This window comes from Periplaneta americana, chromosome 5 (genome assembly GCF_040183065.1).
Source record: "Periplaneta americana isolate PAMFEO1 chromosome 5, P.americana_PAMFEO1_priV1, whole genome shotgun sequence".
NCBI classification, from domain to species: Eukaryota; Metazoa; Arthropoda; class Insecta; order Blattodea; family Blattidae; genus Periplaneta; species Periplaneta americana.
The window spans coordinates 100455036-100479734 of record NC_091121.1 but is presented as its reverse complement, the minus strand read 5'-3'; the positions used below and the strand labels follow the sequence as shown (position 1 = coordinate 100479734).

General features: G+C 34.5%; 1 protein-coding gene across 5 annotated transcripts in view; it reads left to right on the top strand.

Moving 5' to 3' along the window:
• The window catches only part of Mctp (multiple C2 domain and transmembrane region protein), a 1238231-nt gene that overhangs the window by 780428 nt on the left and 433104 nt on the right, over window positions 1–24699 (top strand). For all 5 annotated transcript variants that reach the window (XM_069826339.1, XM_069826342.1, XM_069826343.1 and 2 more), the window contains one exon: window positions 15484–15601. In XM_069826339.1, the coding sequence (XP_069682440.1) occupies window positions 15484–15601 (118 nt within the window). The remainder of the gene's footprint in view (window positions 1–15483; window positions 15602–24699) is intronic.

Sequence of the window (24699 nt, the reverse complement as noted above, 5' to 3'; positions counted from 1 at the left end):
TCATATGACACCTCCCTCAAATCCATTTTTATATTGTGCTGCCATCTACATCTCGGCCTCCAAAAAGATCTTTTTCCCTCTGGTCTTCCAACTAACACTCTATATGCACTTCTCGATTCGCCCATACGTACCACATACCCTGACCATATGAAACGTCTGGATTTAATATTCCTAAATATGTTAGGTGAAGAATACCATGCGTGCAGTTCTATGTTGTGTAAATTTCTCCATTCTTCTGTAACTTCATCCCTCTTAGCCCCAAATATTTTCCTAAGTACCTTATTCTCGAACACTCTTAGCCTCTCTTCCTCTCTCAAAGTGATAGTACAAGTTTCACAACCATACAGAACAACTGGTAATATAACTGTTTTATAAATTCTAACTTTCAACTTTTTGAGAGCAGACTGGATGACAAAAACTTCTCGACCGAATAACAATACGTATTTCCCATATTTATTCTGCGTTTAATTTAGCTATGCTATCCTGCCGAATGCTAATAAATATATTTATCAGCCGACTTTATTTTCTTCATTTATGCTAGCGCCCATATTTCAGTTGCTAAAATACTTGTCATCGTACAGAGCTTTAACCTTGGCTCCCTGCCAAGAACACACGCTTCAGATATGCTTCCAAGACCGGCGTACATTGCGTCATTATCGAATCCTAATCTCCCGCGAAATTTTACTTTTATAACCTGATCACCTCCATGGAATTAATGAAATGCTTGTGTGAAGATAAAAAGGAAATTCTTGTCATTATGCAATGAAAATGTGAAAAGCCTGAAGATTTTACGGAGAAAGTGTTGCTTCTAATACCGAAGAAAAATAATTCCAAGAAATGTGATATCCCACTATTCTCTTGCGAATACTGAATCGACATGATGTGCAAAAGTATACATCTTTATTTCTGTCTAAAATCTATCTGAAGATCTTCATTCATTGAATTAAATCATAACTCCGTATTTCGCAAGACCAAGTGTTAAATCAGGTGTGTGAAGAAATACGGCAACATTCACTTAATATGGCTCGCCGTCTGCTCTCGCAACTTGTTCTCCACATCTGTATGGCATGGCTGTCTACCTGATCAATGAAGGCGCTTCATCTTCTTGCAGTAACTAAGAACTTTCCTCGGAGGCAAAAGAGATAGAATGTCTCAGAAAGTTCTACGTATTATTGAGAATATAAATGATCGCCATTCACCACAGAAATGTAATATCACTATGGTTTATTAGCCATTTATCAGACCACAGCTCTAACCAAATACCCTATCACTTGCCGAGAATCAATAATCAATTCATACGCCAGGATATAGGCAGATTCCTCTTTTACTTTAATATATCTTTTAAGAAATATATTTATTATGATCCATTGTTAACTGTGTAAGAATGACTGAATAATCACACTCACTCTAATGGTATTTATTACCATTAATCGGACGAGTACTTTAACTACTCATAATACAACCTATTATGTCCGACGAGATGGCTCTGTGGTATCGTGTCTGCCTCCAGAGTAGTCTGCCCGGGTTCGATTCCCGGTGGGGTCAGAAATTTTAATGTAATATATCTACCTCGTGACTAGGAGAGATGGCGGTGTATAACTTCTGTTCACTAGGTTGTGCACTAATATTCCTGGTTATATTCCAAATCTCTCCCCAGTGCATATGTAGAGAAGGTATATGTCACTGTTGATAGTGATTTCGTTCATCGGACGGGTACGTTAATCCTGGCGGCCCTCTTGGTGCTATTCGACAGGAGTAGGCTAGTGCCGGTACCGGGTTTCTCCTTCTCTCTTCATCATTATGATCACTCATTTCATACATTACACTTACACGAACACTTACACATATTCTCACCCTAGTACATGATATAACTCTCCACAGATACACGCTCGTCCTATTACGTTATTTACAGAAATTTAAAACAACAGCCTTCAATATCCATCCAACTTAGTGCAATATCAAGAGTATACACTATGAATGAATGAATGAATGAAATAGCCTTTGGATTTCCCGTGAAGGGCTATGGCCTCCTAAAAGGGGAGCTCTTTAGAGATCATGCGGTGAGCTAATCCGCAATACACTATAGGCCTACATAATTTTATGTTCGAATTAACAGACTAAAATCTGTTATGATGTAAACCCTATTGTGTTCACATCATTTAGTGTAGGAATTTTAAACTTTCCGGTGTATCTTGATCTTATCCACTTTCTGAATAAGCACCAAGTGCTTTATACAGCCTTCACTTCCTAAGACGTAAGAAAAGAGGAGGAGTCACGTCGGGAATAAGAGCGTCGCGACTATAGTTCAAAGCTTATACTGTACTTTAGTGAAGTATTTTGTTGAAAATATCATTAATTTAATAATATATAATGCCCGCAATAGGTGATTTTTCACTTCCGTGGACTCTTAGAACTTACAGTTATACTATTTGATTTTCTAATGTACTTTAAATACAAAAATACTACCTAATCAGACTCGTATGTTAAAGTAAGACCTTTTTCAATTTAAAATACAAGAAAATTTATTATTTCAAAAATTAGAAAAAATATTAGACTTATGTGATTAGCTACAACAGAAAAATCGACTTTTTTTACTTATGTGCCTTTTCCTGCCGACCAAAGATTTTTGGACTTAAGTTCCTGTCACAGACGTCAGTAATAACTTTTGTGGACATTTAGAAACTTTCAAGGAATCCACAAGGCGCCTTAGTTGTTGAAGAATCTAAATAACATGGAGAAGCAAGAATGTAATTTTGGGTTGTGAAGTGATTTTGTTCCTGTGGGACTTATTGTTCAAATGTTACAATTAGTGAAGTTCATCCCATCACTTTTAAGGCCAATTCTGAATGTAAATGTTACTTTCAAAAAATTATTTTAACAAATCATGACAATTTAAATATAATAATCTTAATATTCTGAATGATACAGGTTCCTAACTTCGAACTACAAAGCACATAGTCCAAAATACTTAAGAATTCATCACTTCCATGGACATATGAATTCCACAGAAGTGATGAGTATTCACAGAAGTGATTTTTAATTGATTTTTGCAATCGTATTGTTCAAAATAATCGGTAACATTGGTTACTCTGTCCAGTGATAATTTGTACCCATTTCCTCTCACATTTTCTGGTATAAAGTTAACTACATGCCCTTAGCCACATTTACTATCGTTTCAAGCTGAAAATCATTGAAATCATACTGGTTTCCGCTTTAAAAGAAAGAAATGATCGCTTGCCAGACAAAACATGAAAATTTAGTATTGTTTTCATCAGAGGTCACTTCTGTGGACAAATTATCGCTTTCGTGGACAACTTTATTTGTTGTAATAATTCTTTTCTTGTTAACCAAAACGAAACAAAGAGTAAAGATTGATAATATCGTGATATGAGTAATATTGTGATAATTCTTTCTGAGAATTTATTACAATTTTACTGAGAGACTGAGCGAGAGGAAGATCGTTTTTTTGTGTCACCGTATTAAGGGAATGTTCGTGGACAAGTTGTTGCACAAAACCGGTTCTTGTCTCGCTCAGTAAAATTGTAATAAATTCTCATAATGAACTATCACATTATTACCAACCTTTACTCTACATTATGGATATGAATAGAACAAAAGCTTTACTCCATTTTAAAATGTCATTTTTTTCCTATTGAAATTGTAGGCTTTTTTTAGAATATATCACCCATATGTTTATATTACAATGTGATGTGTAAGTATTAATAAATGAAGTGAAGCGTTTAAAGAACGAACTACTTAAGTACATTACGCATGCTGTAACTTATCTACCAATTCGTCGACTCTTATGAATTGTGTGACTCTCTGCGTGTATATAATATTTGTTATTGGTAATAAAAAGGCAACTTTTACGTCAAAGATTAGGAAAATTACTGCAATTAAGAAAAATCGTAGTGAGAAAGGCAATCGGGCTCTTGATTTAGGATCAAAACCGCATGCAAAGGGTGATCTTTTTTCTCGGTCTTAAATCTGTTTTTTTTTTTTTTTGATAACATTGTTGCTATTATTCTTTTGAACTACACTCGTTCAGAAGCGGAAGGAGATGAACTACGATATTTCACATTAAATATCTTTTTTTGGCACATCACTAGTAAACATAAAAGTCAGCGACCTAGGACGTGTTGTCCCCAATATTGGTAATTTAGTACAGAGATTTACATAATCTATCGTCCATACAGCTGTCTGCGTGTTTTCTTTCACGTGGTAAAAAAAGATTTAAAATAAAGGAAAATTTGTGAATCTTAGAAATATGTCGTATAGTTATTAAACTATCGATAATGTGACACATTTAGAAAATGACGAAAATATGCAGTTATATGTAACAAAACCATATTCAATAAAGTCAAAAATTTATAATTCGTACAGATAGTATATAATCCCAGGAGAAAATATGAAAATTCATGAACTTATGAGTCCTATACATAAGAAATTATTTGATTGACCTTCTGGCTGATATCTATATCTATTATTAGATAGTACATCTCACTTGACGATATGTCAGAGGAAGAACAATACTGAAGACATAACATTCTAAATGTGCTAAGTACCAATTTTTCAAATTTCATTTTATTCAATCCAAGGGAGGAACATCCATATGAGAATATCATACTTAATTGTCTTTGTCGTAGCTCAACTGTGAGTGACTCGTTCGTGCTCCAAAAGAAGGTGTTGTAGGTATCTCAACATGCATTGTGCAGTGTGTTCTCAACAATATCTCAAAGTTACTTTTGGCACTTAGCACATTTAGAATATTAGGTCCTCATTTGTTTGTATACATCTGAAGATCCATTAGTGTAATATGTTTCTGGTCAGCGATGTATGCAATGGAGGGGGGAAGAGAACTGGCCACCCTACCACATTATCTCATGGCTTAGTTGCCTCATGAGCGATGCCTTATTGATATCACTTATGAGCTTCAAACCTATCTTTGGACAGTTGACTAACCAATAACAATATAAGAAATAACAGTTTTAGGGGAGGGTAGGTAAGAATGTATCTCTTACAGTAGGTATTCACATTATGTTTCTTGGAGAGCTCTTTTCTAAGATTTTATGAAGTGATATCATTATTTCTCTTCTGTGGTGATCTAGGCCTACTAAAAAGTTTTCACTGGCTTGTGTTTGTATATTTCTGATTTTTTATATTGCGAGTTGCCTATTTTTCTACGTAATATTTATGGTTTTGATTAACAGATACAAAATACTAAAAATAATTTAATGTATTAGTGCGTTTCGTTTGAGATACGGCACTGTCTAAACATCGACCATAGATTCGCAGTAAACCAGTGTTATATATAGCCCACAGTTATCAGTGTATGTTTGGACACCACATCACAGAATTCAGTAATTATTGCTCTCTGTTAACCCGACATGTACATAAATCTACCATTTTGCATGTCGGGCAACATCAATGACTTCCATATTTGACATCATGTGATGATTCATATAGAGTGTTAGTAAATACATATAAAGTGGTAACAATGTTCATGGAATTCCGAAGTTTTAATCAAAGGCCACAATAACATTTACATCTCTTCATTTTACTTCTCTTTCTAACTATTGATTACAATGCGTGCTGCAAAGCGACATTCTTCACCAGTAATTTTCTTGTAATCACAACAGGGTTGATACAGATGGCAAGAGTATATTCTCATTACAAAAAGAATAATTAGAATAACAGTAGGTGCCAAATCTAGGAAATCTTACAGGATAGTTTAAAAAAAAACTACAAATAATGCCTATGACTTGTCAATATGTTTTCATTAATAAAATTCCTGGTATGTAATCGTGAAAACTTTGTAACTAATTCAACAGTTCATAGCATAAATACTCGTCAAAAATGACTTTTATATTCCATAGGCAAATCTATCGTGCTTTCAAAAATAAGTGCGTTAAATGTCAGTAAAAATTTTTAATAACCTTCCTATGGATATAAAAAATCAAACTCAAAACATAAAATTATTTATTTATTTATTTATTTATTTATTTATTTATTTATTTACTCATTTAATATTTATTTATTTACTCATTTATTATTTATTTATTTATTTATGTATTTATTTATTTATTTATGTATTTATTTATGTATTTATTTATTTATTTATTTATTTATTTATTTATTTATTTATTTATTTATTTATTTAACAGGGCAAAGTCCCAATTACAATAGACAGTACAAATATTTGCTTAGAACATAAAATTAGAGATAACACGAAAAAAGAGATGAAAACAGATACAAATGCAAGGTACAAGTGTAAATACAAATGAAAAATGAAAAAAAAACAGACAAGTACATACTACGTAAATAAAAGACACAGATACAGATATAAATGAAAAATACAAAATAAAAAAGAATGAAGAATAGGTAAATATAGATATCACAACCAAAAGATGTAAAATGTAGCTATAAATGGCAAATTACTGAGTAATACTATTTAAAATCAATTACCTTCAACCTTTTGGGCCAAATTAAAGAAGTAGGCTACCTAATTTTTCACTCCTATTCTATAGGTGAATTTATGACATTCAAGAACACTGCATGAATATTTCTGTCTTATATTAAGTATCGATACTAACTCCTTGTGTTGTACTAGTATATTATGGAAAACTCTTCTTTATATATTTCAACTAGACTGTGACTATAATCAAGACTTTATAGTACTATTAAAATTTTTTTGACATGTTTCATATTCTAGCTATGAAGCGATGTGTGAATACTATAGAATGTGTGATAAAAGACTAAATACAATACAGTATATTAGAGCAGTTACGGCTCGATCACTTTTGGGCGGGAAATTTTTTGCGACCCCCACTACCCTTCCGGTACTTAACTCTATTCGAAAAATACAAATTCCGTAAAATCGAAAATTATTTTACTCAATATTAGTGCCTACCACCCAACTTCTAATATATCGATACCAGCAAGAGGAAAAATAGAAATATTCAGGCCTACTTTACAATTCTCTTTGGGTTAGACTGGTCTTCCTTGCTGACATTTTTCGAACACTTAAATAGGTACTTTGAACAGTAGTTTGCAAAGCGAAGATATTAGCATAAAAGGTGCAGATAAAGTGGACGGATTTATAAGGAAACTTGATTTCTGGTCGACATCGCTTGACAGAAAGAAATTTGATTCAATTCAATGTATTAACGAATTTGTGGAAAAGTTGGCTACGCACTGTATAATAGACAAATTATGAGTTTGTTTTTGTGGACAGACAACTAAACAATTATTTTAAACCTGTTTTCTGAGTATTTTCCTTAATAAACTGGAAACAGTTACGAACTATACTGGATCTATTTTTAGAAAGTTGCGTTCAACTGCCTGAAATTCCGAAAGATATTAAAGAAAGACTCATTGAAATTTGTTGCTAGAATGTTAAAACTGTTTTAGAGCGTAAATCAGTTTAGGATCGAAAGAATATAAGAATATCTTGAGCTTGCAAAAGAAAAGCTTAAATTTTTTACAACATTTGCAAACTCGTATTTATGCAAAACAAGTTTCTAATCTATGATTATCTTCGAAACAAAAGAAGGCGAAAAATGCCTTTGAAATTGAAAATATCACTGTATATTTGAGGGGGTGAGAGGCAAATAGCCTATAAGTGCACTTAAGTTATTTTGAGAAAATGTGGTTGAAAGTACTTAAGATTTCGTAAATTCCGTTTTTTTATTTCAGTTTTAGTATATGATGTGGTTAAAAGATGTATCCCTTTGCCACTAACATTTTTAATGTTTTAGCTTGCTCTGGTTGCACCTAACTCATGTTTTTAGAAAGGTTACTTGTACCCCTTTGCTTCCGACCCCCTCATTTATCGAATATAAAGTCCGAATTTGAGGAGGTGTTTTCTGTAAAACAGGCACATGTATCGCATTAATTATTATTTTTACTTTGTAAATACTAAACCATTTTTTATTTTTGTGTTCAACGTCGTATATGTTTCTCAATACTACATAAATGTTCTGTTTTAATTTGTAAATATACTCGCGAATCTCCTCAGGGAACTACTGATTTAGAGAAGTAGATTTATAAAAAGAAATCCCAAGGAGTTCACCGTACTGAAGATATGAATGGCAGCGGATGAAAAATCATGATCTGGAGTCATTGGTATCTGAAGCTCATATTTGTATGAAGTCTTATTGTGGTAACTCCACAATGGAACAGCCATTCCTTAGGTACTCGTGGAAGAAATGAGAATTAGAATGGGAGAACTAACAATGTAAACCCAACCCTCATCACTGGAAATAATCAGAAGCCACATCTTCAAGTGGATGCTTGCACTGAGAATATTAATGGTGCTGAGCATTCCACTCCAAATACAACTACGACGAGAAAATGCAACGTGCAGTTGCATCAAGTAAAGAATTTTATTATCAAAAGGGGTTGAGGATAACTATATAAGGAAAATACAAATGTGAAGAAGAGAGAACATTGAAGTATTGTCACAGTCTAGTATATACAGTCACGAAGCTCAATACGTAGTAAATATGCATCCATAGATAGTTGCTAACCATTAGGATCGCTAATATCGCCTCATTACAAACAATGCGAAATAGTACCGTCACAGTCAATTGTTCCTAGCACCCTCACAACTCAAGCTTCGTGACTGTATATAGTAGACTATGGTATTATTGTATTATTTCTATAGAAAGACAAATAGGCCTAGGCGTAAATAATTAAACAGAAGAAAACTACAGGCTGTGATTTCTGGAGAGTTTATAAGAAACACTCATGGCTTTTTATCTCTTCAAAGAATATTGAAAATCAGATTAGATGGAAGCTGAAAGCACATAGGCTATTTTTCCTGAAATTAACATACAAGAATTTCAGCATGGTGTCAGAACTGTTATTCAAATACAGAAGTAAGTGAAATAAATGAAAAGTATAGTGAATACTGTGTAGAAAAATGAAAATTTGGAATAAAGAAATAACTAGAGGAAGCTGAATAATTAAATGAAGAAAATTCATTATAAAGTAGAATTAGTACCGTACTTAATAAAAAAAATCGTCAAAAATTACTTCCAATATATGAAGACAGTTGATTTCCCAGTTGAAGATAGTAATGATTCAATGTGAGATTTATCGAGGACATTAAAGTCGAAATTCATTAGATAACTTAAGAGTACAGTACAGTAACGGTCAACACGTCTGACCGTGAAACTAGCGGCCCCGGGTCCAAATTCTGATTGAACAAATTTGTTATTTGTATTTTTTTTTTTTAATTTTACTTGGTTATTTAACGACGCTATATCAACTACGAGGTTATTTAGCGTCGGTGGGTTTGGTGGTAGTGAGATGATATTTTGCGAGATGAGGCCGAGGATTCGCCATAGATTATCTGACATTTGCCTAATGGTTGGGAAAAATCTCAGAAAAAACCCAAACAAGTAATCAGCCCAAGCGGGAATCGAACCCACACCCGAACGCAACTCCGGATCTGCAGGGAGACAAATTACTTGGTAGAGATTTTGAGGTTTTTTCCGGGATTTTCCCTCAACCCATTAAGAGCAAATGCTGGGTAACTTTGGCCCTAGATCCATCTCGCTAGCATTATCAACTTAATCTCACTCAGACGCTAGAGAACCATGGCAGTTGATAAAGCGTCTTAAAATAACTAATTTTAAAAATTGTAGTGTAATTTATGCAGCTGCAAGAACTGTTACATATAATACTCATATTTGGAAAAGATAAATATTAAAAAATACTTTTCCAGAACTATACCTGAATTAAATAATAAATAAAGCGAGAGGAAAAAACTCAGAGTGCTGTAAATAGAAAATATATCTTGGAAATTGGTAATATTGTGTAAGTTCTTTTTGAGAATTTATTACAATTTTACTGAGCTAGAGAAGGATCGGTTTTGTGCAGAAACTTATCCAAGCACACTCCCTTAATACGTTGACGCAAAAATCCGATTTTCCTCTCGCTCAGTAAAATTGTAAATTGTAACTATCACAATATTACCAACCTTTACCCTATAATAAACGCATTTCATTAAACCAAAATAATTTCTGTGAAATAAAAAGTACAGTATTCCCATATACAATATGTAGATATGAAAGAAAGCATAAAGAATTTTCCAAAATACACTTTTCAGAGAGGATCCTTACAAAATTATATAAACCCCTAACAGTAAAACAGCTACAGTAGGAAGACTGCACTCCATGCAAGATATTGAAGCATTCTAGAGTGATATATGTGAAAAGTCAGAACACAATGGAAGTACAGATTGGAACGAGAGAAACGTATGAGTTAAAAACAAAACAAGGAGGAAGTGATGTAGACTGCGGTTACTGGAGAAGAAGTAGATTTCATTTTGAATTGGAAAGCTGCACCCAAACGATAAAGTACCTAACTACTGGCTTCAGTAGAGCATGGCTACACAAAAAAAAAATTACTAGAAAATTCAGAGAGTATAATATACAGTACTTCGATGGAAAGTTAAAAGTGGAACATCTAGAGGCGACTCTCTGTAGTCCCCATAAATTTTTAGTATATCATTGGCTGCAGTAATCGCAAACAAAACTAAAACTAACTTGAAGGAAAATACAATATCGAAGGGATACAGGACAGTATTTTATAATATAAGAAAGTAAAAATAGATTATAGGCTATTAGCGAATGAAAAGTCTAGCGCCCGAGGCGAAGCCGATCGCATAGAATCTGTTTACTCTCGTGTGCTGTAAAATATTTGATCTATTACTTGCATCTAAATTTAATTGCTGGTATCTAAAATTAATTTAAAATTTAAGTCTTTTCTTTGTAATGTGTTGTTAGTGAAGAAGTTATAAATGAATGAATGTATGGATTTATTCGTTGTCAAGGAGAGAGTAAATAAAAAAAAATTAATTCATTGCTATAAATTAAAATTTTTAATTTGCTGCTGTGAGTTAAAAAACTTTAATTCACTGCTGTGACTTAAAACATTTTGATTCGCTGCTGCGATTTAAAAAAAATAATTCACTGCTGTTATTTAAAAAAAATAATTTGCTGCTGTGTTAAAAAAAATTAATTCACTACTGAGACAGTGTCGGGTGTAGTTCCTGGGTAACTCAGTCGGTAGAGCGTTTGTGCGCTTAGCCAAAGGTCCCGGGATCGATACCTGCCCCAGGAACAATTTTTCCCTTGAAATTATTCAAGTCTGCTTTATAGGGAGCTTTATCTGAAATCCGAATTTGCATAATATAGGTATACGTTACTGTAGATACGTTAATAGAAAACCACAATTCAAGTCACACAGAGTTTGTATGCACTCAAAGATGGGTTTCTGGCGTCTGGTTAGCCCACTTGAGGTGTATGGATATAAAGGCAAAAATTGAGACGGTGTCGGATGTAGTTCCTGTGTAGCTCAGTCGGTAGAGTGTTGGTGCTCTAAGCCAATGGTCACGGGATCGATACCCGGCCACGGAACAATTTTTCCCTTGAAATTATTCACTTGAAAAATTTCTTGGCTACAGCCAAGAAACTAAAACAGAATATTTGACTCAAAGTCAGGTATCTTAACTGCTACACTAAAGAGGCGTTCCACATAGCCGTAACTTACATCTATTTCGGTAAGATTTCCCAACTATAGGTTAAAAACTGGGAAACTCCGTTGTAGGATGTTACTAAACCTTACCACTGTGCTGGAGGCGGAGTCGGAGTTTTTTCTCCATTAATCTGAACCATTACCACTACTGATTGACAAGTCATCTGATGCATCACTGATATCAGTACGGGCTACTATTGGCTGACAATTAGGAAGGAGGCGGTGAATAGTATATTGTGTGACTCTTTAAGATTGACGCATGCGCAGGCCAAGGGAGTTTTCTAAGTTGTTCTCCTATACTTTATTCGGCTAAGATTTGATGTAGTGAGCCAACAGTGGCTTGCGAAACGCGATTCTTTTTCCGAAAGCCTTATAAATTTATTACAGTAGGCCGGTTGTATAATCTGTCCAATACATGAAAGTTATTATTGTTTCATATTACGGCGACAATCCGTCTACGCAGGCAGAAATATCGACTTTATTTATGAATGATGACTCTAGATGTCATTTATGTGCATCAAACAGAAGTGTCGGTTAGATTTGATCTTATCTTTTTCTTATCTTCGTCTCTACTACCAGTATAAATTCCATCTCCAATACAAACCGTCTCTGACTTTATGAAATTTCTTGTCCCTGTGTTTACATGGGGTTGGCTAAATGACCTGACATAGTGTGCCTCATTCAAGCTTCATTCGATAAGTCAAAAGCTGTTCCAGTTGTATTAATATGACCTCAGATCACATAATGACAGATTGCTCATCCTTATAGGCTTTGACAGCAACAATTTTTATCAATTTCACTATGCTGCTAGCTATTGCAATAAGAGTCACATTATAATTCTCATTTGAATTGCATGGAGCAACTGTACTTCCATCTAACGGTTGTTTCTAATCGACGGTGACGATTCTCGTGGTTGTTTTCTTCCACACGTTACCGTTTTTAATATGGGGATGGCCAATCGGTTATGTGATCAAGAATATGACGAATGAAGTAATAAGTGTGTGAAAGTCGTACTAGAAACTCATTCTTGTGGTAAATGTAAGGTTCAGTGCTTTGAAAGAGTTATTAATGATATAAACGTGAAATTAAATGAGATATAAATGTGATGATAGAAATTAAAGTGTAATTTATTATGGTCCGAAAGGCGATATTCAAGCTTCCATACATAATGAATGCATGAAAGCTGAAAGAAATGCCCCGAAATTTAAGAACAAACCATTCTAAATATGTTGGAAAGTATCTTTAATTTTTCTTAGCTGAAGTTCATGTTCTGTACAGCAAAAACACTATATTATTTTGCGACTGACAGACACAATAAAGAGATTGCTTTTGCTGTAAAATATCATTATTACCGAGAAAGAAAATCTAATACCACAGAAATGAAACTGATGAAACTACCAGTTTTGGATAAAAAGTATGCAAGACTTTAAATTTCGCATCGAACAGCGGTGTTAAACGTAGAATGGATTAACTGGCAGTTATAGGCCATTCGTTATCTCGTGAAACCAACCTTCGTTCAAGTGCAAAGAAACTTCCGTCGTGAGTACAGTAAGGACCTGCCGACATTTAAGAGTATCAAGGAGTGGAATTGTATGTTTTTGGCCAACGGTAGTGTGTTGAAAGGAGACGGGGGCGGGAATCCTGGTATCCAGGAAGAGGCTATGAAGTGCGGAGATCGTCGGAGAGAAGTCCAAAGAAGTCAATGAGACAGGCAGTGAGAGAACGTTTAATGAAACAGTCAATGGTACACAAAATTCTTCACCAACGTTTACTTTTTCACGCCCACATGGTACAAATTTTCCAGGAAATCAAACCACACGACCGACCAAAGCGTAAATCATTTGAAATCGGTATGTTGGATCGCATTGCTGATGACGAAAACTTTTTTATCGCATATAACTTTTTCTTTCGAAAAAAGTCAATCGCCACAATGTGCGAATTTGTGGCTTCAAAAATCTCCATATAGTCACAGTAAATATGCTCCATGCTACATAGTGTGAAATAGAGTACAGACTGGACATTTTTCGTGCTTCAAGAAACGCGCATGTTCAAGTCACCGAACTCAGAACTTTGTGAGATTTACAATTATTTCCATGCATAGTATTATTTGTATCCAATTTTTCCTTTAATTGTATGTGTTTAAAATTTTGATATATATTTTGATATGATACCTTATTGAATAACTGTCCGCCGAATTCTTCTGCTGCTGGAAGAGGTCTTCGATATAAACAACATTCGGGAACAGCTGATATGCTGTGTCCCCCATAAGATATTTTATTCTCGGATAATCTCATTTTTTTACCGGCTTGTAAGATCCTGTCACATCTTAAAATCGTCATCTCACTCATTTCAATATGTTTAACTCGAATTTTTGTTCGATTCCAGTTTTGTGGTCCTTAACGAAGTAGAAGAATTACTATTAGTTCATAACCTTCGGATTTGTTGCTTTGAGTGTGAGTTGTATTGTTACCCACACACTTGTTTATCTTTTCGTCTACTTTCACACTAAGATTGAGTGTGAGGTTATAACCAAAGCTACTATTTTATTGCGTTTTATTTTCAGCAAGAACGTAGTTCTAATAAAGTAACTCTAGGTTAGGGACGACCCTTTGCACGTCGGCCATACTGAGACCTATTGTGCACTCCAAATGTATGGAATGAGGATGAGGTGTACCAGTCCATCGGCCGCATGTGACCCCCCCACCCTAAGTTCATACTGCCAAGGTGACTAAGCAGCACAGGATCCATTCCTATGGCCCTTCCAAGGTATTGAAACGTCCTTGGAAGTGCTGTTAAGGAATGTATCCTGGCAGAAATATTGCGAAAGTCTGGGAACCCAGGAAAACGGTTGCGGAGAGGACGCCCCCTCCCCACCTAAGCGGACGAAGACATGCATCTTGACCTTAATATGTTTGTGTAATGAGATGAAGATGAATAATATGAAATTAAATTATTTTTCGATATTGGAGGGGAAGGGAAGTAGACCTTGGCAATGAAAATTCCAACCCTGTATTTGCCTAAGTAACTGTGGAAAACCACAGAAACATCACAGTCAGGTTGGTCGTTCCGGGAATCGAATCACGGACTTTCCGAATACGAATCCCATGTGGAATGCAAGAGCCACCTCGCTCCGTAGTAACTCCAAATCCTATCTCGTTTATTTACTGAAATCTGTACGTCACATACTTCAGATAAGATGTTCGGAGAACACAGCTGCTTGCGTATTATCTTCAGTGTTTACTGGGAATAATAATTGATCTCGTGAAAATAAGCATGTTGTTGTAGAGATATTATAAATGAAATGCACTTTATCTGTGTGTCTTATTCAATTTCGTTGTTATAACACTAACAGGAGCCGTGAAGTAGACATCTATGTCACACACTACAAGTCATTTACCGGTATCTATTTATTATTATTATTATTATTATTATTATTATTATTATTATTATTATTATTATTATTATTATTATTATTATTATAGTAAACATTCGACACAAAATTACGATTTATCTTCAATCATTTGCTGGCGTGGTGTAAATGTATCCTAAAAATACAGAAGATGTTTAACAAAAAATACTCAAAACACTTTCAAGGAGGAGGTATTTAGATTTATTATATTTTGTCTTCCGTTGTCTGATCAACTAGATGGTTCGTCATTGGTTCTACTAATAAGTTGCTACGAACGTTTATTACTTAAGTACCTACTTAATTATTGATATTCATTCAGTGCACTTTGGAGAAATGGGCTCAAAACATATCGAATTCAGTGGACGTAATATTAAAAAAGGACAGTGTTCCGGAAGATCATATCGGATTCTTTCGGTTACTCTGCCAACATTCCACCATTTTCCATCATTATAATCATCATCATCAAGTCTATAGTGCTCATGACTGTTGGTCACTTGTAAAAGTTATTTACTTCTTATTTTGTGTTGCAGCCTGCGGTGGGCGACGAGATGACCCGGAAACGGGAGTCGTCCCTGCGTCAACATTCGTTCTTCCAGCTGCGCGTCCACTTACGGCGCGGGGTCGACCTGGTGGCCAGGGACAAGGGCGGTGAGTCAGCTTCAGCTAAAGCCTTCACTATTCCATATACAGTATTTTGGAACGCTAGGTATAGGCCTATTGCAGCTAACTATAAACTATTCATTAGTCGACAATAGGTCAATTCAGCATATTACTTTTATTTTCATATTTAATAATATTTAGGTGACATTTACACACATTTATTGTGACAGAAAAATTTTATGTTGCCGAAAAATTATGTTAACCCCTTAATCAACTGGGGATAAATTAATCTTTCCGCAGAAATGAAATAATTTTGGTAACATTTTCCGCTAAAGTTTGTGTCGTTTCATCTCTACACTACAAAATTATCCACAAGACGAGTTGATTTTGTAGACACCTAAATGAACAGTTAGGACCAGCAATAAAATTATTATTCTTATAAGGTATCTACGTAAAAGTATAAGTGACAAACTTATCTTGTTATGGAGACTATTACACTTCTACTACGTCATACTACTTTTGGCCAATAGAACGGTACGGAACAACGTGTGTCAACCAATTATGGCTGCTTATTCCACAATTCTTGTCACCTCCCTAGCATTTGTTTTTATCACCTCCCTATCATTTTTATCACCTCACTAGCATTTGTTTGTTTTATCACCTCCCTAGCATTTGTTTCTTTGTTTGCCAACATTGTACTTTCAATAATTGTATCTTTCAAAATGATTCATGTTTATTTAATCATCCTTAATTAAAACTTTCCTATCATTTAGCTTGTTCATATTATTTAGGTTATGTTATAGTTTCTGCTGGATGAGATTATGGATAGTCACGTATCAGAGATTGTTTAATACCCTATTATATTGCTAATTGAAGTGAAATGGAACTGTTTTAATAAAAATTAAAGCCTTCTTGACTAGTAATCGTCAATAAAGTTTAATGCAGATTGTATAGTTGGCACACCTGGTAATAAGAGAAAAGCTCATCATAAAATATACTGTCATCTAGCGGAATATTTGTAATGATGAGATGGTACAATAATTCATTTTCAAAACAGTTTAATATTTCAGTAAGTCAATTAATATTTTATTGTATTACAGTACTTTATTTCTTCTAATCTTTTTATACTTTCTTCTTATCGTAGTCAATTAAATCTCACTCGAGTTTTGACTTTCTCTAGATAAATCAAGATCCCTAGTGAGATTGCTGTAGATAAAATAACACACTTTTTATTTATTGGAAAAAACAGCACTACAGTGTTACAATTTATTACGGGTTAAGTTGACCTGAAGTGCACGGAACAATTAGATAACTGACCAAAATTAAATATTAAAACTCTGTAAATAAGAATATTGTCTTTACGAGAAGTTCAATTTCTATTGACGCAGAATAATAATAATAATAATAATAATAATAATAATAATAATAATAATAATAATAAAAATTAATTTTTGCTGGCAGAGTTAAGGCTGTAAGGCTTTCTCTTCCACTCATCCAGCAAAAAGCGTTGGCTGCACGCACGCGCACATGCACACTGTGTATATATACATGTAGAAAAATTAATTGAAAATGTAATATTAAATGAACGTTGTATTATTGGCGTCAAATATCCAGAAATTAAATACTTTCGACTACAAATGTCAGTAGGACAGTAAATTTTACAAGACCTTAGAAATAACTTAGTAACACTTGAAAACATTATTATCATGGACGAATTTTGATATAGCGCTTAACGCCTTTTCCCGTTATTCACAAGATGATCCTGTTTTTTCCAGTGTCGTCTTGATCTTCCCAGATCTCGCCGTCGTCTTAGTTGATATGATAAGGATAGGTCTGGGAAACACTTGTGGCATTGCACACTTAAGTCTCTAGAACTGCGTTTCGATTTTGTTAAGTTTCTAGATTATAAAGAAAGCTGTTATCTGTTATCGTACAATGTACTCTGTAATCGTCCACAGTAATTTATTAGCCGTATTATATGAATGACTGAGGTTTCTAGTAATCCCATTAATATTTTCCGAGGTTCTTTCCTTTCTTGAGAAATGTCGGAGTGTTTCTTCTAATAAAATATATCAATGACTTGAAACTTCCAGGGAGCAATATAATTTATCTATGGACAGACATCAACGTGAAGTACGAAGGTACCAAGTCTGAAAATGTGTGTTTATCTGTTGTGAGGCCATTTAATTGTTACCTATGTTATATAAATTTGATAATCAGTAACGATAAGTAAATTGCAGTTGATGAAACGTTATATGTCAGCTATTCTTTTACCATAAAGCAGTTGATGAAAATGTGTGATTGAGGATTTATTTTGGTTCACTTATTAAATTAATGGGATGATCGAATTGGTCTAACAAAGAGTGCAGACAAAGTGTGTTCTACTAGTAAAAAATCGAACTGATTATGTCTTGCGGTAACAGCACACCAAACTCCAACTTTTTTTATCATGAAGAAGGATTTCTTGTACACAATATGGTTTTTCAGAACACCAATAGCGAGTGTTTTGATTGTTCACACGACCGCTTACGTGGAACCACGCCTCGTCTGAAAAGAACACGAGCTGTGGATCATAGAGATGGGAAAAGTTGTTATTTTCTCGTAACAGTTCCAACTTTTCCAGTTCCGTGAAATACTGGGTTCCAAATAACAGTTCCGACATAACAGTACCATATGTAACTACACAGTGCACAGTGGTATCTTGGAACATGCACATATGACTAGTATCTGATGGAACAGTAATATTTTGGAACAGGTACGTACTACTAGTAGGTAATGTAACAGTGGTATTTAGGACGCTAAATGAACACATATTTCCCTTATGCCATGTGATGCAGTATGATGTCATAATGAGCCAAGACGTGAATTTGTGGAAAAGAAATCTTTTCTAATGCTAAATTGAATTCGTAGATCAGGTTTGTTCGAAGTAGGAAATGTAATGAAATTTTAAATTATTTGTAAATTACTCACGAAATCGAAGTGGATCCCAATGATAAATAAAACCTTCTTCCTCTTCTGTTTAGCGGAAGGTCACAATAGTGTTCAATTTCTCCAAAAATTAATAAATAAATGTTATAATCATTTCGGCCGTGCTAAAATTCATATTAATACCGTCATGAAGAGTAATAATCTCATTGTAATTAGATATTAAAATTTACCGTTGTATTTAAAAAAAGAAAAAAGAACTTCATCGATACAGTCATGTTTTAACAGAATTTAGTTTAATTTCAAGAATTGGTAATAAAACTAAAAATGTGAAATATTTGGAAATAAAACATAACCTATATATTTTCATCTCCCTCGATAAAATTCACAGGCATTATTTTAATAATTGTTTGATAGAATCCTATACTCAATAACATCAGTTCCAAGATAATGCGTACATTTTTTAAAGACGATCTTCGTATCTTTACTATTTATCTCTTACTTTAGTTTCCAACATTTATTTCAGTGCGACGAAAGGATTCCCAGTTCTACTTTCAATTCTTCCAATAGTGCCAAACATCTTCCGTTCTGTTGAACAGGCGTTGTCATAATATACATAGTTCCAAAGTGAAACGAGTATTTTGTAACAGCAAGTATTTAGTACCAGCTCAGAACAACACTGTTATTTTGGAACGTAATATTCTAAGATGCTGTTACTTTTTGGAACATTTCCAAGCAAGGACCTGTTCCAAAATAACCGTTACGTTATTTTTTCTCCACCTCTAGTGAGTCGATTACACCTTCAGTCATTGACGAAAAGAACACACAGTTTGTCTATTCTTCATTATTCTTAAATTGAGAGTTTTAATTATTGTGAGGTTAAATATCATATGTAGGTACAGATCTCGGATTATATCTCTGCCGGTCAGTGGCCGTTAAATTTCAAATGGCTTATCGTACAACGTGGGCGTCAGCGTATTGAAAAGCATTACAACTTTCCTCCCCTCCCCTCCTCTCTCCTCATTTCCCCACCGCAAATGTGACGTTGCACAGAGGCAGAGATAAAATCCGAGATCTGTACAACAAATGAAATCAGAAAGATTAAAATGGCCGAACTTGGTCGTGTCAATCAGAATGTTTTCCTGATACAACATCTGTTTAACCGAGACACTTTTTGTTGAATTCGATACGAATAACTTATTCGGTTAATATCTACTCTTATTGTAAAATTTCCTCCACTCCAATAACATCAGAAGATGATTTTTCATACTAGAAGGCAGTGACTTCCGGAGAGTAAAAAGACAAGAGTTTCTTGAAGAATATTAGTTTATTCTTTACCCTTTGTTTCCGTCAGGAAGCTTAATAGAGAACACAATCGTCTGTAAAGCTGATGAAGAAAACGAATGAAAGGGCTTGCTTCTCTGTCTAAATTTCCCGTTTGAAACGCGGTAAGAAGAAAGCTTTGAAAATAATGCATTGAATTATAAACAGACCAAAGAAAATATAAAAGAAGAAACGACAAGTGATCCATATTACACATTTCAGGGTACCCCATATTGATCCGTTGCATATCTTTTCTTACGTCCAATGGCGGAGTTGGTATTTATAAAAGCACGAGACGTTAATTACCACAATATTTTCTTTTTGTATGTTGAAAATTTCTTTCAATAGACTTACAGAAATTCTAATTAAAAGTATGTCACACTGTGACAAGTTAATTTTGTCTGACAGAAAAACATGGGGCACTTGACATTGCTATACCATGCAATTTTTTCTCGTTATAGAGACTCTAATCCCGGAAGCTGAGTATAGTCAAAGTCTTCCTTTCATATTAATGATCAAGCACAGTTTTAACGAATATATGTACAAAAGAGAATTCATTGAATAAAATGAGTTCGTAACAAGTTTTTTTAATCTCTTTCTTTCGAAAAGATTGTAGCGAAAGCATCCAGCCGTGACACATAAAAACTACCATCTTTACCAAACTAATTCACTTCAATTATGAACTTGTAAAATAACCTAATCATGATATGGATAGAGCAGACGAAATCATTCCACACCAATAATGTAGCGATATCTGTGTGGTTCCCATTAGCAGTCTACTGACCTTCCCCGAGGCAGCTCGTTTCCAAGATAACACGTATTAATTATGGACCACGCATTCCACTTACAGCTAAAAATTGCTTTGGCGACAAGGTGGACAGGTGTTAACTGCCCATTACTCGCGTCTTGTTAATGACGTCATATTACGTTTGTTCAGTTCATATCGTGAATACAGTATAGTTACTCGTATGCTGCTTTGATTTGCTCCATTTAAATTCCCAGTACGTCAGAATATTTTTAGTTATACGAATATGGTTTATTGTCTCACAACATATTCGGTTCTGCTGAATCCTTCACATTGCTGTGTACAGATCAGCATTCCCTTCCATTTACGGTACCTACATAATTTATACACTATCTATCTATCTATCTATCTATCTATCTATCTATCTATCTATCTATCTATCTATCTATCTATCTATCTATCTATCTATCTATCTATCTATCTATCTATCTATCTGTCTGTCTGTCTGTCTGTCTGTCTGTCTGTCTGTCTGTCTGTCTGTCTGTCTGTCTGTCTGTCTGTCTGTCTGTCTGTCTGTCTATCTGTCTATCTGTCTATCTGTCTATCTATCTATCTATCTATCTATCTATCTATCTATCTATCTATCTATCTATCTATCTATCTATCTATCTATCTATCTATCTATCTATCTATCTATCTATCTATCTATCTATCTCTGTCTGTCTGTCCAATTACCTGTATAAAAGTTATCGAAGGGACTTTGCTGGTCATTACTTTGAACTCTAGAGCAGTGGTCGGCAAATATTACATCATATAAAATAGAGCCCGTAATACACAACGAAGAAGAAGGTGGGAGGGGAGGATACCCAAACCAAACTGCTTAACCGTGAATGAACAAGGGATGCTAAGGGGAGGGAGATCATGTCTTACCCCTCCATCCTGCTTGGGTATTAAAGTGTTGACTCGTGAGTCAAGAAATGCCGACTACTGTTCTTGGGCATACATTTTTAAGTAAAATGCCGAAGACATTGATCATTTTGCAGCATTCGGCGTTGGCACGATTGCTCCTAAAGCAACATGGCATGAATCTATGGCGTGGCAGTGTGATAGTGATGTAAGTGAAAAAATTGCGCTGCCTTGAATGCGATTCTCCGGCTTGAAAAACCAGTACTTTAATGTGAAAGATATTTAAACTCTCATTGCAGTGGTAATAATAAAGTTTGTTGAAACGTCGCATTACAATCAACAAAATGAAACATACAAGCATTATGATCCACTAAGAGAAGAAAATATTGTAAATACGTGATATATAGTGTACGTCGTGTCGTTTGGAGAAGTGATAGTCTTAGAAGTACTATAAAATGAGCAAAAATACTCAAATCAGCAAATATTTGTCGTACAGCTATCATTTCGAAAGAAGTCTATAATCTAATTTTCGTTTCATATATGATACTCTGCAATAAGCAGACATATCTTGCATTGGTGCAGAAAAAATTTCGGTCAGGTATTTCGTAAGAGATGGCAGCTTCTGTTTACCCTTGTAAAGGGATGTGTTATTCACTTAACAAGCTATTTGTTCTAAGCCGTACGTACGACTTCATCGTTAATCTCTCGCTGAAGCACATTCTCTTGCACACAAAAGAGACCAAGGAGTTACTGTCACAGTTAGATAGATTGTGGTGCAATTTGTCAAGTTATACATCTGTTTCAGTTGTTGTGGAAGTATGTATCGCATACAAGTCCACTACTCAGATCTCTTTATTTTAAACGCATGCTTCGTACTGTGTAGGTATTTTAAACAAAAGTGTAATACGTCATAGCGTTCACTATAAATTCCATTCTTCTTACATGGTGCTTTGGGCGCAATGCGATCTCACCATTTTGAAATGATTTTACGCCAAAATGTAATTGCACCATGTATTGTTCTCGCCAAACTCAGACGACCTCACTCACACCACTCTGCTGACTCGTGCCTTACCCAAAACATAATAAATCATACGGCGCATGCCTGTTAGTTATGCAGCGTTGTCAAATTATGACTCTGAATTAGTCCAGCCGCTGGGCTGAGACAAGTACGATGTTTTTTTTTTTTAACAGAGAAGTTAGTAGTTGTCTCTTGCGGCAAGATTAGCTGACCTCTCTACAGGGGCTGAGGGCGTCTATGTTTGGCAACACTATTATAAAGCAATTCAATTATCGGACGCGGCCAACTGCATAACATAAACATCGAGGGCATGTTGACGTGACTTCTTTGACTTCTTTCTCTGAGCTGGGGTCGTCTAAGTTTGGCAAGTACAATAGTGTGATAACGCCACAATATTTGTACGTCACGATCCACTTGAAAATTTGAAAAGGAAATTATGATAGTACTATAGGTCTACAAATTATAAAACAACTTTGGAAATTTGCAGTACCCACGTGACATTAGCAGACTGGGCAGCATCAGCAAGCGAACGTTATACTACATTCACTGTGAGTTCATGTGGGAAGCGGAGTCAGTAGCCGTTCACTTGTAGTAGTTCAGTTGTCTGTCGATTCAATAATATATTTCAAACTAAACCCTTTTATTCTTGCAAATACTTCGTAATATTATAAATAATTGTCAAGGCATCGCTTTTCAATGGTCTGCCAGCAACACTAGTATTATTATTCATTTACACTTTCATTGAGATTTAATTACAAATAAGAAAGCATTAAGTATATAAAAAGAGATAGGTAATACATTTTCAGAACTTAGGTTTCAAAAGAAGTTAAAAGGAAATTTTAAACAAATGGAAGGAAATTAATTACACTGAACAACGTATTTTTATTTTTTGTCTTGCTCCGAAATAAAAATGGATCAATATTACTAATATGTGTATGTCCCAAATCTGAATTTAAAATCCAAATTTCCCCATTACGTACCATTTTCCGGCGAAAGTGAAATGAATTTTTTATAAAAAACTTCCTTTTTTAATTTTTCACTGCTACTGATAAAATTACAACGCACTGGGGATTCAAAATGCCTCATAATACTTGAAATATTTGTACTGGATACAAAAATGATGTTACATAGTTTAAAACACAAAAAAACACACAATAACAATAAAATATTTGCTGCGTATTGTGAGAAAAATCTCGAAATTGGAACTTGGCATTTAAAAGAATTTTCTGGACGATTTCCGTTTATAACTAAACCCAGGACTGTCTTTTACAAAGAACGGACTATAGTCTGCAAGCATTATGGAGATGATCTTTCTTTATATCGCCTTTTCATTTCAGATATTTCCTAATGAAATCTTTCCCCATACTTGTCACTTACCACTCCAAGGTTAGGAGGAAAGAAATGGGTTTTGAGAGACATATTACACCCCATTTTCTTATATGCACTTAACATGGTTTCCACAAGTTTGATGTAATTGTCTGACTTAGAATTTCCAAGGAAATTAGAGCAAACATCTTTAAAAGCGCGCCATGTCATTTTTTCTGTTGTTCCTCAAACGAAGAGTCAGCCATAACTTTGTGAATTTGTGGACCGATGAAAATCTCCTCTTTTACTTTGCCTTCACTCAAACTGGTAAATTTTACATTTAAATACCGAAAACCACACCCTTGTTCCTTCATTGCGTAGACCTCACTTTTAACAGTTATGAAATTTACTGACCAATATCTGTTTATTTATTACAAGTACAAAAGAACATGTCAACAACCATAAGAAATCGGAAATATGTAATAAAATCATAAAATGCAATAGCTTTTGTTTTGGTTTATAACCCCCAACCTGCGCCAGATGTTTCCTGGGGGAGTGCTTATCGAAAACTGAAATCATAGTTTATTTTAAAAACCTTACGGGATACGAAGAAAAGAGATACATTTTCGGATTCAGCGCACACAAAACCATAAGGGACACATTGTTTTAAGTGGGATCAACATTCTTGTTGTGTTATTACAAAATATGAATTAAGATCAAGACATCTAAAGAAAATAGGCAATTAAAAATACTAAACAGGTACGAAGATAGATAAGGGGTAGGTTAATAGGAAATGAAAAACTCAGCTTAAACTTGTAATTTATAAATATTCAGAATCACAAAATACAGTACTGTGTAAAAAGTATTCGATGAGAGACGATCTGTCACGGAACGACTATAGAGCGCAACTGACTCCCACCACTA